At 37.5% G+C, this 15,080-nt stretch overlaps 1 protein-coding gene across 3 annotated transcripts in view; it reads left to right on the top strand.

Annotated features, from left to right (window-relative positions):
- The window catches only part of LOC150085954 (ras-related protein Rab-35-like), a 62,148-nt gene that overhangs the window by 19,180 nt on the left and 27,888 nt on the right, over positions 1 to 15,080 (top strand). For all 3 annotated transcript variants that reach the window (XM_090373615.1, XM_090373617.1, XM_090373616.1), the window contains exon 5: positions 14,392 to 14,516. In XM_090373615.1, the coding sequence (XP_090229741.1) occupies positions 14,392 to 14,516 (125 nt within the window). The remainder of the gene's footprint in view (positions 1 to 14,391; positions 14,517 to 15,080) is intronic.

Genomic DNA, 15,080 nt, shown 5'->3' with positions numbered 1-15,080 from the left:
ACTTACCAAGGAGAACAACATTTTTAAATAAACTATGATTATTATTTATACCAGCATGTTAGAAAAAATACTAGGAGTAAGAATATTCTAGACATCATTACTTACAAATCAGATGGCATCAAAGGGCTTAAAATGTAGGAACCATTGGCAGGTAATGATCATGCAGTTGTTAGAAAATGAAGAAAGATGTTGCAGTAGTTAAAGGTATGGGGTTTTAATCTCAGAAGAGTGGACTGTGGCATCTATTATTTGGGTGGATTGTAGAGGAAAGGCAAATACATCAGAATCATGGAATACTTTCAAAGCAATAATCACGGAAGCCATGAACATATAAATACCATTGAGAAAATACAGCACAAGGAGGATGCTGGGATGGATGAATACTGAACTGGCCAGTCTAACAGAGCAGAAAAATGCAGCATGGGAAAGTGTGATGAAAAGTACTGAAGCCTACAACAGCTATAAGTTTATCTGTAATAGTACCACAGATAAGGTTAGGAGGCCAACACTGTGTATGAGAAACAAATGGCTAAGTGAGCAGAAAATGGGGACAAGAAGTTTTTCATGAATACCAAGAAGAAGAAAATGAATCGGATTGGACCCCTGTGCACTGGGTGTGGGAACGTCTTAGATAACCAAGCTGATGTTGCTGATGAATTTAATAGCTGCTTTGCATTGGTCTTTACTGACGAAAAACCCTTAATGCTGAGGAGAGGCTGTGTGAATGAGGCCAAGCCATCTGAAATTAGTGACTTCAAAATTACAGATGACTGTTTTGTAGAAAAACTTTCAAGCCAAAGGTGAGTAAAACTCGAAGAGCTGATGGCAGGTACCCCGTTGTTTTGAGTGAGGCGGCCAGAGAGTGTACTGAACCATTTTGGTTAATTATGAAAGCATCTTTGGACTTTGAAACATTCCTTTCGATTGGAGACATGCCAGCATATTACCGATACATAAAGGTGGTTCCAAGAGTGAAGTCGGTAACTACAGACCAGTTAGCCTGACTTCATTAGTAGGGAAACCTTAGAGGCAATGGTTAAGAGTGCAATCCAGGAACATTTAGAAAGAAATGGCATTTTGAAGAATACACAGCATGGTTCTGGGAAAAATGTGTTTAAACTAACCTGGTAAGCTATTTTGACACAGTTACTCATGAGCTGGATGTAGGTATCAATTTTGACATAGTCTATTTGGATTTTAGCAAGGCTTTTGACTTAGTCTCTCATGAGAGGTTGCTGTATTAGCTGGAACATGTTGGGATTGCTAGAGTTTTTTTTTTTTGTTTTTGTTTTGTTATTTGGTTTTTAGGAGCATTAGCAACTAAGGCCATATTGCTCTGGGGATATGCGATGGTCATTCCCTGACCTTTCTGCATCCTTCGTATTTGGTGGTCACAGGCTCGAACCCCGGTCTAATCAAGAAGTGTGTGCTAAGCACTGCTGCTCCTGCCCACCTGGCTATGGAGGTGCCGATTGCTAGAGACATTGCAAGGTGGCTGCAGGGCAGAAGGTTATGATTAATGGATAGTCTTCAGATTGGTGTAATGTCAGAATTGGGGTCCCACAAGAATCAGATCTTGGACCGTTGTTTCTGATTTTCATTAACAGCACTGATGAAAAGATAACAGGCATGAAGTCAAAATTTGCAGACAATGTAAATATTGGGAGAGTTGTTAATGATCAGTGCCAAGCAGAGCAGCATTCCTTCAGGATGACTTGAACAGGCTTCAAGAATGATTAGAAAAGTGACGGCTATGTTTAATGCATTAAAATGCAAGGTCTTACACTTGGGAAATAGCAACCACAAAACTTATACACTTCGTGGGATTGAATTAAAAACAGTAGAGAAAGAAAGGGATCTATGAGTTATGTTATGGGCAGATATGAAGTTTTCTGAGCAGTGTAAACAGGTGGCCAAGGAAAGCCCATGGTGTCCTATCACTGATTTTGAACAATATCCTGTAGAGATAGAGAGGTCATAATTCCACAGTACAGGTAATTATAAGACCACATTTGGAATACTGTGTCCAAGTATGTAGGCCTCATTTGAAACAAGATATTGAGCTTCTTGAAAGGGTCCAAAGAAGGGCAAGATTTAACCAAGTCACAAAGGAGATTAGGCAGGCAAAGGCAGACTACGAAAAATCCTTGGCAAAGGATGCAAAGAAAAACAGAAAAGAGTTCTTTACATATTTAAACTCAAGAAGGAAAGGGGTGAATCAGATTGGTCCACTGGATATTGATGGTTCAACAGTTGAGGATCCTGCTCAGGTGGCTAACAATCTAAACGAGTATTTTGCATCTACATTCACGCATGAGGAGTTATTCAGGAAGGAGAATGATGTAGGTAAAGTAAACATTGGCAGTGAGCTGGATGATTTTGTAATAACTGAGAGGAAAGTGGAGGAGAGATTGTTGAGGATAAACATAAAAAAGGCACCTGGGGTGGATGGGATCTATCCAGTTATATTAAAGGAGGCAGCAAAGGAAGTAAGCAAACCCCTAGCCATAATTATGAGAGCTTCTTTGGACTCAGGGGAGGTACCCATAGACTGGAGATGTGTAAATGTAACCCCAATTCACAAAGGAGGATCAAAGGCTGACACAAGTAATTATAGACCTGTTAGTTTAACTTCTGTTCCAGGTAAATTAATGGAGGCACTGGTTAAAGAAGCACTGCAGGATCATCTAGACAAGAATTCAGTTATAGCTCAGACGCAGCATGGTTTTGTTAAGGGCAGGTCTTGGCTGACCAATTTGATTGGATACTATGATGTAGTCACAAAAGAACTGGATGCAGGGAATAACTTTGATATTATATATTTGGATCTTAGAAAGGCTTTTGATACTGTTGCACATGGAAGACTGCTGCACAAATTGGAGCAGTGTGGCATTGGAGGCAAATTGCTGCTATGGATAAGGGGATGGTTGAGTGGCAGAAGACAGAGAGTGGTAATCAATGGACGCTGCTCAACGTGGACTAATGTTATTAGTGGAGTTCCTCAGGGTTCAGTGTTGGGTCCGTTGTTGTTTTCGGTGTTTATGAATGATATTGATGATGGGATATCAAGTTTAATGTCCAAGTTTGCAGATGATACAAAGGTTGGCAGGGTTGTTAAGGACACTACTGACGCTATGCTGCTGCAACAGGATCTGGAAAGGTTGAACAGATGGGCTGAGAGGTGGCAAATGAAGTTTAACATTGACAAATGTAAAGTACTACATATGGGAAACAGTAACCCCAGAGCAACGTATCAACTCTGCAGTACTACACTGACAGTGGTGGAGAATGAAAAGGACTTGGGGGTAATTGTGCAGGCAGATATGAAGTTCTCTGAGCAGTGCAGACGAGCTGCAAGAGTAGCTCATGGTGTCTTGTCAATGATATACAGGAATTTTTCTAGCAGGGATAAGGAGGTGATTATTCCCTTGTATAAGGCAATGGTTAGGCCACATCTTGAGTACTGTATACAGGTCTGGAGGCCTCATTTCAAGAAGGATGTAGAGCTGCTGGAACGTGTACAGAGAAGGGCAACAAGGTTAGTGAACGGAACGAAGGGTTGCTCTTACGAAGAAAGGCTTAAGTTTTGCAAATTACAGAGTCTGGAGACTAGGCACCGGCGAGGTGATCTGATAGAGGTGTATAAGGCTTTGAATGGTTTGAGCATGCTCAATGCCAGTGGGATTCTTCATCTTGCTCAGAATAATCACCTCTGAGGGCATAAATTCAAATTGAGGAAGGACGGATGTCGGATAGATGTGCAGAAATTTGCCTTTGGCCAGCGGGTGGTTGGTTGGTGGAACCGACTTCCATCACTTGTTGTTGAAGTTGATAGCCTAAACAAATTTAAAGCTCAACTGGACAGGTATTTCGAACGAACGGAGGGGTGAAATGGGAGTGGTGTGTGTGTTTTTTTTTTTTTTTTTGGCTGATGCTGAATAAGCTTGCTTTCTTGCATCATATGCCTCTACTAATGCTAATGCTAAGATCAGCAAAAGGTGACCGTACAAGGAACGACTTTCTTTGATTATGTGTGCTACAGAGCTTGGCAACCAGGCACCTCAGAGGTGACCTGATTGAGGTTTCTAAGGCTCCGAGAGCAGTTAGTAAAATGAGTGAAGGTGGAATCTTCACTGTTATAAATAATTCCAGAACTAGGGGCCATAAATTCAAATTACAGGGGAAGAGGTTTATTATAGACTGCAGGAAATTCTCTTTTGGCCAGCATTACTTGCTGGAACAAGTTGCCTTTGCAACTAGTTGAAGCTGACAGAAGAAATTCAAAGGTCAACTGGATAATTAACTGTGTGAGGAGGGAAGGGCATAATTTGTATTTTCTTATTTATTTATTTATTGGCTGATGCAGCAAAAGTCTGTGGCTTTCTTGCACTATATAGCTAATGCTAATACAAATTTTTACAGCTTTCCTTGAATACCCTCATCAATATTATTTATGAAAATTAGAAATAGGAGGGGAGATAACAGTGAGCCTCGAGGGAACCCCACTCGTTACAACCAGTCCACCCTGAAGGCTCACCATGTATGACAACCCCCGTCTCGCATCTTTCAGCCAGCCCATAATCCAGAGTGGGATTTTGCCAGTGACTCTGACTTCTTTGAGTTTACATAATGGCCTTCCATGAGGAATGATATTAAAAAGCTTTACCAGTGTCTAGATATATAATGTCAAAACTATTACCTGCATCCAACTTTTTAATGATTACATCATAGTTAATTACCAGGCTGGTCAGATGTAACCTTCTCTTAGCAAACCCACGCTAGGGTTTGTTCAAAGTTACCATTCTTGTTGAGATGGTTGGGAATCACATTCTTAACCACAGTCTCCATGATCTTCCTCACCATAGAAGTTAAAGTCAATAGCTATTCGGCTTCTCTTTAGCACCACTTTTGTGGATTGGGAAGAATTAACACTTCTCTAGTCCAAGGGGATCTGGAGACTAATGATGCAATCATTAACATTCCTAATAGTTTGATACATTCACATGCAGCCTTTTTAATTATAACTGAACATATACGTTCTGCCATGGAGGCTTGCCCTCCTTTTATTTGCATGCGTAGCACACGCTTCTTGATTAGACCGGGGTTCGAGCCCATCACCACCAAATACGGAGGATGCGGGAAGGTAAGGGAATGACCACCGCATATCCCGGAGCAATATGGCCTTAGTTGCTAATGCTCCTAAAAACCAAAAAATAACAAAAAAATAAATAAATAACCTTTTATCTGTAGCTTTTCTAGCAAATGGTTCTCTGAGATCATATTATTTATTTTAGAAAAATCTGACTTCTTAACATTTCCAGAGATTAAAAGTTTGCTTTTGCCTGTAAATATTATTGAAAAGTATCTATTCACTTCATTCCTGTCAGGCTTTCGAATGATCTTCCACTTCAATTTGTTAAGGGATCTGTTTGATTTACTTTTCTTTTTTGTATTCACATATGAAAAGAGAGCTATGTCCTTAGCTCTCTTTGCTAGTGCTCTCCCATTAGTATTAGTAGAGGCATATGATGCAAGAAAGCAAGCTTACAGCATCAGCCAAAAAAAAAAAAAAAAAACCCCTCCCATTTCACCCCTCCATTCCATTCATTCCAAATGCCTGTCCAGCTTAGCCTTAAATTTATTTAGTCTATCAACTTTCACAACAAAAGATGGAAGTCTGTTCCACCAATCAACCACCCACTGGCTAAAGGCAAACTTCCGCACATCCATTCTGCAACTGTCTTTCCTCAGTTTGAATCTATGCTCCCTCAGGTTCTTAATCTGAGCAAGAGGAAGAATCCCGTCAGCATTCAGCTTGCTCAACCCATTCAAGTCCTTATACACCTCAATCAGATCACCTCGCAGGTGCCTACTCTCCAGGTGCTGCAATTTGCAGAACTTAAGCCTTTCTTGGTAAGAGCACCCCTTTGTTCCCCTCACCAATCTTGTTGCCCTTCTTTGTACTCGTTCTAGCAACTCTACATCCTTCCTAAATTCATAATCAGCTTTTGTGTGTCTTACCCTATCAGTGGTTTTTTAACATATTCTTTGATAATGCCCATGCAGATTGGAATTGTATGATTGTAACTGTCCCATACTTTTTTCTTTTGCTCAATTAACTCTGAACCTCACTTGTCATCAATTTTTATGTTTATGGAACTTGACCACTTGTATGCTTATATTTGTGGCTTCAAGGATAGGTACCTCCGTAGGCAGGAGCAGCAGTGCATAGCACATGCTTCTTGATTAGACCGGGATTCGAGCCCGTGACCACCAAATACGGAGGATGTGGAAAGGTCAGGGAATGACCACCCCATATTCCCGGAGCAATATGGCCTTAGTTGCTAGTGCTCCTAAAAAACAAACAAACAAGCTTCAAGGATAAATCTCCTGAATGTATCCCCATAACATATTTGTACCAGACACCATATAATAGTCTCTTCAGTAATCAAGTACTAAAAATATCTCATTCCATTATAGTTCCCTCTTGAAATTGCAGCCTTCACCTTTCCCCACATAGGCTTCTTTAGACAAAACCCATTTTATGGTAATTGTGGTCACTGGTACCCCTACTGCTAGTTTGATATTATTATGAGTACAAGGGTTCTAATATCTGGTTCCTTATTGAGAACCAGATATTAGAACCCTTGTACTCTCTCAAATGTGCTTGATAAGTAGCAAGACACCTGTACTTACAAGCCAGGCCAAATCTTGAGTATTACATACAGGTCTGGAAGCCTCATTTTAGGAATCATGTGGATCTGTTAGAATGGGTGCACAGAAGAACAACAAGATTGATGGGGGAACAACAGGGTGCTCTTACCAGAAAATTTTTGGTTCTGCAAATTGCAGTATCTGGACACTTGGCACCTGCGAGGAGATTTAATTGATATTTTTAAGCCTTGAATGGAGCTCATTGGTGATGGAATCTCTTGCTCAGATTACACACACAAAGGGGCATAAATTCAAATTTAGGAAGGGTGGTTGCAGGTTGAAAGTGTGTAAATTTGCCTTCAACCAGAGGGTGGTTGATCTTTGGAACAAACCCCTTTCTGGTGTTGTAGAGGTGGGTAGTTTGAATAAATTCAAGGAAGAATTAGACAAACTGTTAGAGGGATGGACAGGTGAAACGAGAAGTTTTGGCTTTTTTCTTCTTTTTTTTGTTGATGCTGTATAAGCTTGCTTTCCTGTATCATTTGTCACTATTATTGCGACTACTAATAATAAATGAATTATAAAAGCTTCTTTATACAATTTTATATATAAAGAGGGTTTATTAAATTATAAATTTGTCTGTAGTAAGTGATTAAAGTTGTGAACTTTTGCCCACGAGTGAAAATGGCTCAACTTCAAAATACAGTGAACCCTCGATTTAACGGACTAATAGGGGAGAAGGGGTGTCCTTTAATGTCGAAAGTACATTAAATTGAATGTAACCTGGGGAGGCATTTTTTATTGTTCTTAATGTAAAAAAAAAAAAAAAGTTTTAATACAATATACAGTACTGTACAATATTAAATTATAATAAAGAATATATAATATTCTGTTGTAATTATAAAATGTTGCAATTTGTCCTTTGATTTACGAATATCAGAAACAGTTTTTTTTTTTTTTTTACGACGTAAATTTCACAAACGTGCTACTGAGACACCTTGTTCTAATTTCTCAATTAGCTCTAATTTCTGTGCCACATTTAAGTTCACACACTTTCTTTTAACTCCTCTATCACTTGATGCCATTTTAAATTGTAAGGATTGCAAAATTATTTAATAAATAAAGTCACAATTCAGAAATCACAAAAACACTCTGTATACAACCTGACTGCACAATAGCTTGAGGCAGACTGAGACCGAAACAAAGCGAGTTGGTAGACCTGCAGTTTAGTGTCCCGAGTCGCATTCAGCTTGTAAGTCACTGCCTGCTCTTATCTGTAATTTGGGAAAACAGCTATTTGAACATGTTTTCAGAAAGAATAAAAAACAATTTCCTGAATTTGATTATAAAAATAAAAGTAAGTAATTATCAAAACAATAATGGAAATAGGTAATTATTATTAATTTTTAATTAATAATAACACTGAAGTTTTTTATAACCTAAAAAAATAATATGGTACAGATTAATATGTACATTACTGTATTATTATTTGTCTGGTCCGTTAAGTCGAGGGTTTACTCTACATATGAAATTTATGTATTTTTTATTTGTAACATGATAAGAGGAGTTTACCTCAATATAGTACGTAGAACACTTCCGCATGATACTCTTCAGAAATTAAAACGGAAAAAACGAAAAAATCGACAACTTACTGGTACATTAGAGTAAAATATAAATAATTAAAAACCAATTTAACCCAATTCAAATCAATTTAAAACAATTAAACATCAATTTAACGCAATTAAAAAGAATCTAACGAAAATATTCAAAACGATTTTTGAATATTTTCGTTAGATTTAAAAAGATAAAAATTGTATTGAGTATTACAGCTCTGATTCATACTATCTAATATGAAATTTATATATGCTTTTTGCAGTTTTATTCTAAAAGAGAGACACGTCATTTATTTTGCTCAATGTAGGTAATAAAGCAATCCCTACACTGGGATGATGGACAATTTTGTTGTAAGAGTTCTGGATGAGACTGGGGTGGAGTTTTGACTGCAATTTGAAAATCACATCTATCTCTATATTCCATTTCTGTGGATCAGTAATTTGGTTTACAAATAATTTTAATTCCTGTGATAAAATGCAACCCACAGTCTTTATCATCTTTACTCTTGGGGTTTGATTACATTCTTAATATTTTAGTGCCAGAGAATCTTCTAACAATATTGTATATTTTTGTTTATTAAAGATGTGGTTGCTGATTTTTTTAATAAATATATATAAAGAATGGCATTGTTGGTGTTTTCTCCCAGTTTTTAATGTTGATCCCAGATTCCAATGATATTAGAACCTGTGCTTGTTGACATTGGACTTGAATTTCTGTAGAGTGTAATTTTTAGGAAATACACGTCAAGCAGTGTTGTTCCAAAGAACAGAATAGATGAATAAGTGTGGGAGAGGAAAGTCAGTTCATCGAATGTTTGACCTCTTTGCCACTGGGAAACAGTGATCACCTGGAAGGTTGCTTCCTATTACCTGTTCCTGGCACAAGAAGCCAGGCCTCTACTAACGCTGTCTTCCCAGGGAAGGGCAAGGTCTTGCACTCACTGAAAGTAGTGCAATGCTAGTGGGTGCCAGCAAATCCCATACCTCTGGTGTTCTGGTACCAACAAGGGGGGGGGGGGGAAGGACAGGGACCAAAATATAATTCTGAGACTTTTCAGGATAAAATATATAAATATGTAGTACAATACAATGTAAAATAATAAGATTAAACTTAATACATAGCTAGCATATTTAAAAATCAAAGTAAAATGCATAACTAGTTAGTTGGAAGAGGGGACTACATGATTGTTCATCATTGTGTGATAACTGACTGAGATTACTCTATTATTATTATTTTTTATTATATATATATTTTTTTTCTTTTGTGATCTCGCCTTTACTTGTAAAGAATTCTGTTCACTCAGTACTATTCTGCAACACTTTCTAAGATAATTTTTTCCCAAAATTAATTAAAAATTCACAAAATATATAGAAGCAGGTCACTTTAACTTCCCTCAGTAGATTATAATAATTTTGTGTGACTGCCAATAATGTTGAATTATCTTAACTATTCAAATGGTTCAGGCATAAAGTTTAAAAATATTCTTCATGGTACTAGTTAAAATAGGACCTCAGTCCTTAACTATAATGAACCAAACCTTGTTTTTGAAAATAACAATATTGTTTCCCTTTTTTTTTAATATATTTTTAAATTGAAAGTATCCTTTAATAAAACAAAAACTTCTATTACAAATATCAAAACAGAATAAGAATTTAGGACTGAGAGCTTCAGACTACAGAAAACTTAACAGACATACAAGTTAGTGCACTGCATCAAGTTTGTATTTAGTAAGTCAACCAATGTTAATTACATGGCATTGTTTTATTTACATCTCATATTGTGAATGCCTTCACAATGAGTTGACTATTCATTGTACTTCAAATAAGTAATGCTTCCTCAGTGGAGAATGCTATTGTTACTTAGCATTAGTAGAGGCATTTGATGCAAGAAAGCAAGCTTATGCAGCATCAGCCGAAAAAAAAAAAAATAAATAATAATTAAATAAATAAAAAATAACCACTTCCACTTCACCCCTCTGTTCGTTCAAAATACCTGTCCAGCTGAGCCTTAAACTTATTTAGGCTATCAACTTCCACGACAAGGGATGGAAGTCTGTTCCACCAACCAACCACCCGCTGGCTAAAGGCAAATTTCCTCACGTCTATCCTACATCTGTCTTTCCTCAATTTGAATTTATGCCCTCTCAGGTGATTATTCTGAGCAAGAGGAAGAATCCCATCAGCATTGAGCATGCTCAAACAATTCAAGGCTTTATACACCTCTATCAGATCACCTCGCTGGTGCCTAGTCCCCAGACACTGTAATTTGCAAAACTTAAGCCTTTCTTCGTAAGAGCACCCCTTTGTTCCATTCACTAATCTTGTTGCCTTTCTCTGTACTCGTTCCAGCATCTCTACATCCTTCTTGAAATGAGGCCTCCAGACCTGTATACAGTACTCTAGGGGCCTGACCATTGCCTTATACAAGGGAATAATCACCTCCTTATCCCTGCTAGAAAAATTCGCATATATCATCGACAATACACCATGAGCTACGCTTGCAGCCCGTCTGCACTGCTCAGAAAACTTCATATCTGCCTGCACAACCACCCCAGGTCCCTTTCATTCTCTGCCACTGTCAGTGTAGTACCACAGAGTTGATACGTTGCTCTGGGGTTGCTGTTTCCCATATGTAGTACTTTACATTTGTCAATGTTAAACTTCATTTGCCACCTCTCAGCCAATCTGCTCAACCTTTCCAGATCCTGTTGCAGTAGCATAGTGTCAGTAGTGTCCTTGACAACCCTGCCAACCTTCGTATCGTCTGCAAACTTGGATATTAAGCTTGATATACCATCATCAATATCATTTATAAATACAGAAAACAATAATGGACCCAATACTGAATAATAACATTAGTCCATGATGAGCAGTGTCCATTGTATCTATTATATCACATGGTAGATTTAAGTAATTTATTATTGAAATGCTACAATTTTGAATGATTGAAATGCCTCAATGACAAACACAAATAATTCTGGCTATGTTTTGGGAACTCACTGTTTTACCATCTTCAGGCCTGTTGGTTAGAACATTGGTTTGAGATACAAATTCTATTAATAATCTAATTATATTAAAAAATTAGATGTTTTAATATCTAATGATTTAACTAGATCTAGATAATTAAATATTTGGCATTGAGAAGCTCTCTCACTCTTTGCAAACATAAAAGTCCACAAAGCAGAATTCCCTATCAGACCCATTATAAACAGAAGACTTCCCTGAAACATATCACCCAGAAGTACCTACTCAATCCACAACTCAACTGAGGCAATATGAAGACTCCAACAACTGGCTACGGAACCGGAAGTCTACTTAATATCTTTCAATGTAGAATCTATGTACACCACAATTCCACTGCAAGAAACCAAACCCATCATATACAATAATCTGAACAGAAACATTCACATTGGTTTTCCGAAGCCCATAATATCATTGGACATCTTGGATCTAATTGATCTTTCTGTAGGATGGTCCTACTTTGCCTACAATGGACCTTTCTTCATCCAGATTTCAGGCCTCAATATGGGCATCTCCCTTCCTGGCAGAAACCTTTATCAAGTAACCTTGAAGAAACCTTCCTGGACCAGTGACCCATAAAACCAAAGATGTGGATCAGATATGTAGATGACATCCTTCTTGTTTGGAATCAGATCATAGACTACCTCTCCAACTGTCATCATAACCTCAACAGATTCCACAACAAAATCAAGTTAAAGATAGAAACAGAAGTAAACAAACAACTCCCATTCCTGGACATCCTCATCTCAAGAACTTTGCACAATCTAGAAAATACAGTATACGGAAAACTTATGGACTCAGGATGCATCTTAAACTTCAGGTCATCACATCACTTCTCAACCAAAAATAGCCATTATTAGGACTATGTTAATAGGGCCCTAAGAATTTGCAGCCAACTGGAATTACTTTAACAGGAAATAACAACCATAAAAGCAATGGCTTTAAAGAACCAATATCCTCCAACATTAATAGACCGAATCATCAACAGTACTCTCACCAGTAGTTACAATCCCCCTTCCCCACAGAAGAAAGAAGAAAAGTGCCGATGAACCAGCTCATCATACCATACATTCCAGGAGTGAGCAGCACATTGTTGCAAAAGCCTACAACATACCTACATTCTATGCAGGAACCTAATCCCTAAAACAGCATTCCAAGAATGAACATCAACCATCCCAACCCCAGAGGCCTGATATACTATATTCAGTGCTCTTGCAGCTCAACCTACATTAGAAAATCATGTAGAAGACTAAAGAAAAGAAAAAACAGGAACACAAGAAGGATACTCAACATGGCAGAATCCACAAGTGTGAAACAGCCACACATGCCCTATCCTGTAGAGGCACATGAGTCTTTACCAAAACCTTAGTACTTTCGATGGATTCATCGTAATCCAGAACATTCAAGGAAGCCTACTTCGTAAAATGTTGAAGAAACTCAGCAATAAACAAGAAGTCACCCCCACAGCACCTGTTATAATCTATTTCAAACAGAAATCCTTAAGAAGATTACAACTGAATCCATAGATTTACTCTCTCTCCTACCTTAACCTCATCACCAGAGGCTAATCCCCATAATGAATTCCTGTACCTAGGAACCTTCTCACACCAAAAACCCTAACCTATATATAAACCCCTCGCTTGGACCACTCCAAGTACTTTCCAGGAAACTGTACTTACCTGTTTAGGCAGTACTGCCTAAACAGGTAAGCTTTTCCAACCTAACAATAATGTTAACTTAGGAAAGTAACTCCAAGAATTTCCAGCTAAACTATATTAATAAATTAATATAGCTTAGCTGGAAATTAATTGTAACCAAGAATTAATATTCATAATAGTGTCAGATGTTGGCAGATTACCCATAAATTATTACTGTAGCCCAAATATCCTAAGTTAAAACCAAGCAGCTTGTAACCCCTTCGCCAACTTCTACAAGCTTAATTAATTATTTAACATAATTAGATTATTAATAGAATTTGTACCTCAGACCAGTGTTCTAACCCACAGGCCTGAAGATAGGAAACGGTGAGTTCCTGAAACATAGCCAGAATTGTTTAAGTATTTGGCATTGGGTGTTTCATTCAAAAATTGTAGAATTTCAATAATAAATTACTTAAATCTATTGTATGATATAATAGTATAGTCTCAATCAATTAATTATTGCACAAAATACATAACATCAAGATTAATGAGACTGATTTTGTGCTTATTTTAGGTTTTGGCTTAGTTTAATTGTCATCCAAACCTTTTTTTTTTTTTTTTTTTTTTGTGAAATAAGAGCAGAAATTTTGGAATTTGAAGTTAAAATTGACTAAGTGTTACTGTTTAGATTTTGTGATTTCAAATTAAAATTTTGCTTAATCGACTGATTTTTTTCTCAATGGCAAAGTTATTCATTACCCTTGGCCTAAAAACATCATTAGTGTACTTGGGAAACAAATTACCTAAACAGCAAAATCACAGTGGTAATGTGAGTAGAGGCATCATGCAAACTGCCTTCTTATAGCCAGCAGTTTTACACAGATAAACATGTTCTGAAGAGCAAGCATCACAACCCTTGTGGTTTTGTGTTTTTATTCAAATAAAATTGGTTTATGTTCATTTCAAAACTACACCAATTAAGTTTTTAGGCTAAATCTAAGTGTGGAGAACAACTTTCCCATTGAGAAAAAAAAAGCAGTGATTAGACAAAGTTTAAATTTAGAAATCATCGAATCTAACACCTAGGCAATTTTAACATCAAATTCAGAAATTTTGGCTCAGGCCCGGATGATGACCTAAACCTAAAAATGTGTGGTTCTAATCCAGAGAATATTTTGAGAAGAATCATCCTAATTGAATCATTGTTGTGATTGTTTGGGTTTGGTATGCATCATGATGTATAACATTGAATGAACGGTATTTGTGGCTCATACCTTGCAGGAAGAATTAACATCTTGATAATTCTGTTCCTTCAACATCGATTTAGTTCTTATAACTTGGGGCCCTACATTTTAAAATATGGCAATACCTCTATCTATCAAAAAACACTATGTAAAGTCTGACCTCAGCATAGTGCAGTTTGTGTTATGCTACATAATCAAAATTATTTAATTTTTTCCTAGTTGGTAATAAAAATGATGATCCTGATAAGAAGATTGTGTGTACAGAAGATGCCCAAAGGTTTGCAGACCAAATGGGAATCCAGCTATTTGAAACAAGTGCAAAAGAAAATATTAATGTAGAAGAGGTTAGTGCTGTTTTAGGAATCATGCATTAATATTAACTTACATCATTATTATTGAACTGATGATTTCATTTATATCTTTATTTGGCTTTACTGTATATTAGTTTTGTATGTGTTTATATATTGTCCTTGAGGTTGTCAAAGAAATTCTCTCAGATATGCCAGAGAAGCTGCACTTGCCACCTGGGAGTCTAAAACGCTGATGGAACTGATATTCGGGGGACACTCAAGTCAAGTGGACCCAATTTCGGCAAAGTCCAGATGGTCTGTGACAGCCAAATCCTCTGCTTGCACCTTCACGATGGTGGGACTGTTAGTAATCCTGGGTATAACCTCCATGCACAAGTACATGGTGGGTGACCACCCAGGTGTGAACCAACGTAAGCAGGGGTTGAGGTGTGGCGCCCACACACCACATGGAGGAATGCCGTCCCTCTATGTTACCAGGCAGTACTAGGTGGTAGATGACTCTCATCAACCGGTGCAATACCACCACTTTGCTTATTGGAGGCTTGAAGTGGTGGAACCCATGTTTAGTCTCTAGAGCCAAGTTCCGGTCAACCCTTC

The sequence above is a fragment of the Mastigoproctus giganteus genome, chromosome 5 (assembly GCF_048544385.1).
Source record: "Mastigoproctus giganteus isolate SK-2022 chromosome 5, ASM4854438v1, whole genome shotgun sequence".
Taxonomy (NCBI): domain Eukaryota; kingdom Metazoa; phylum Arthropoda; class Arachnida; order Uropygi; family Thelyphonidae; genus Mastigoproctus; species Mastigoproctus giganteus.
This window is presented reverse-complemented; position numbering and strand designations above follow the sequence as displayed.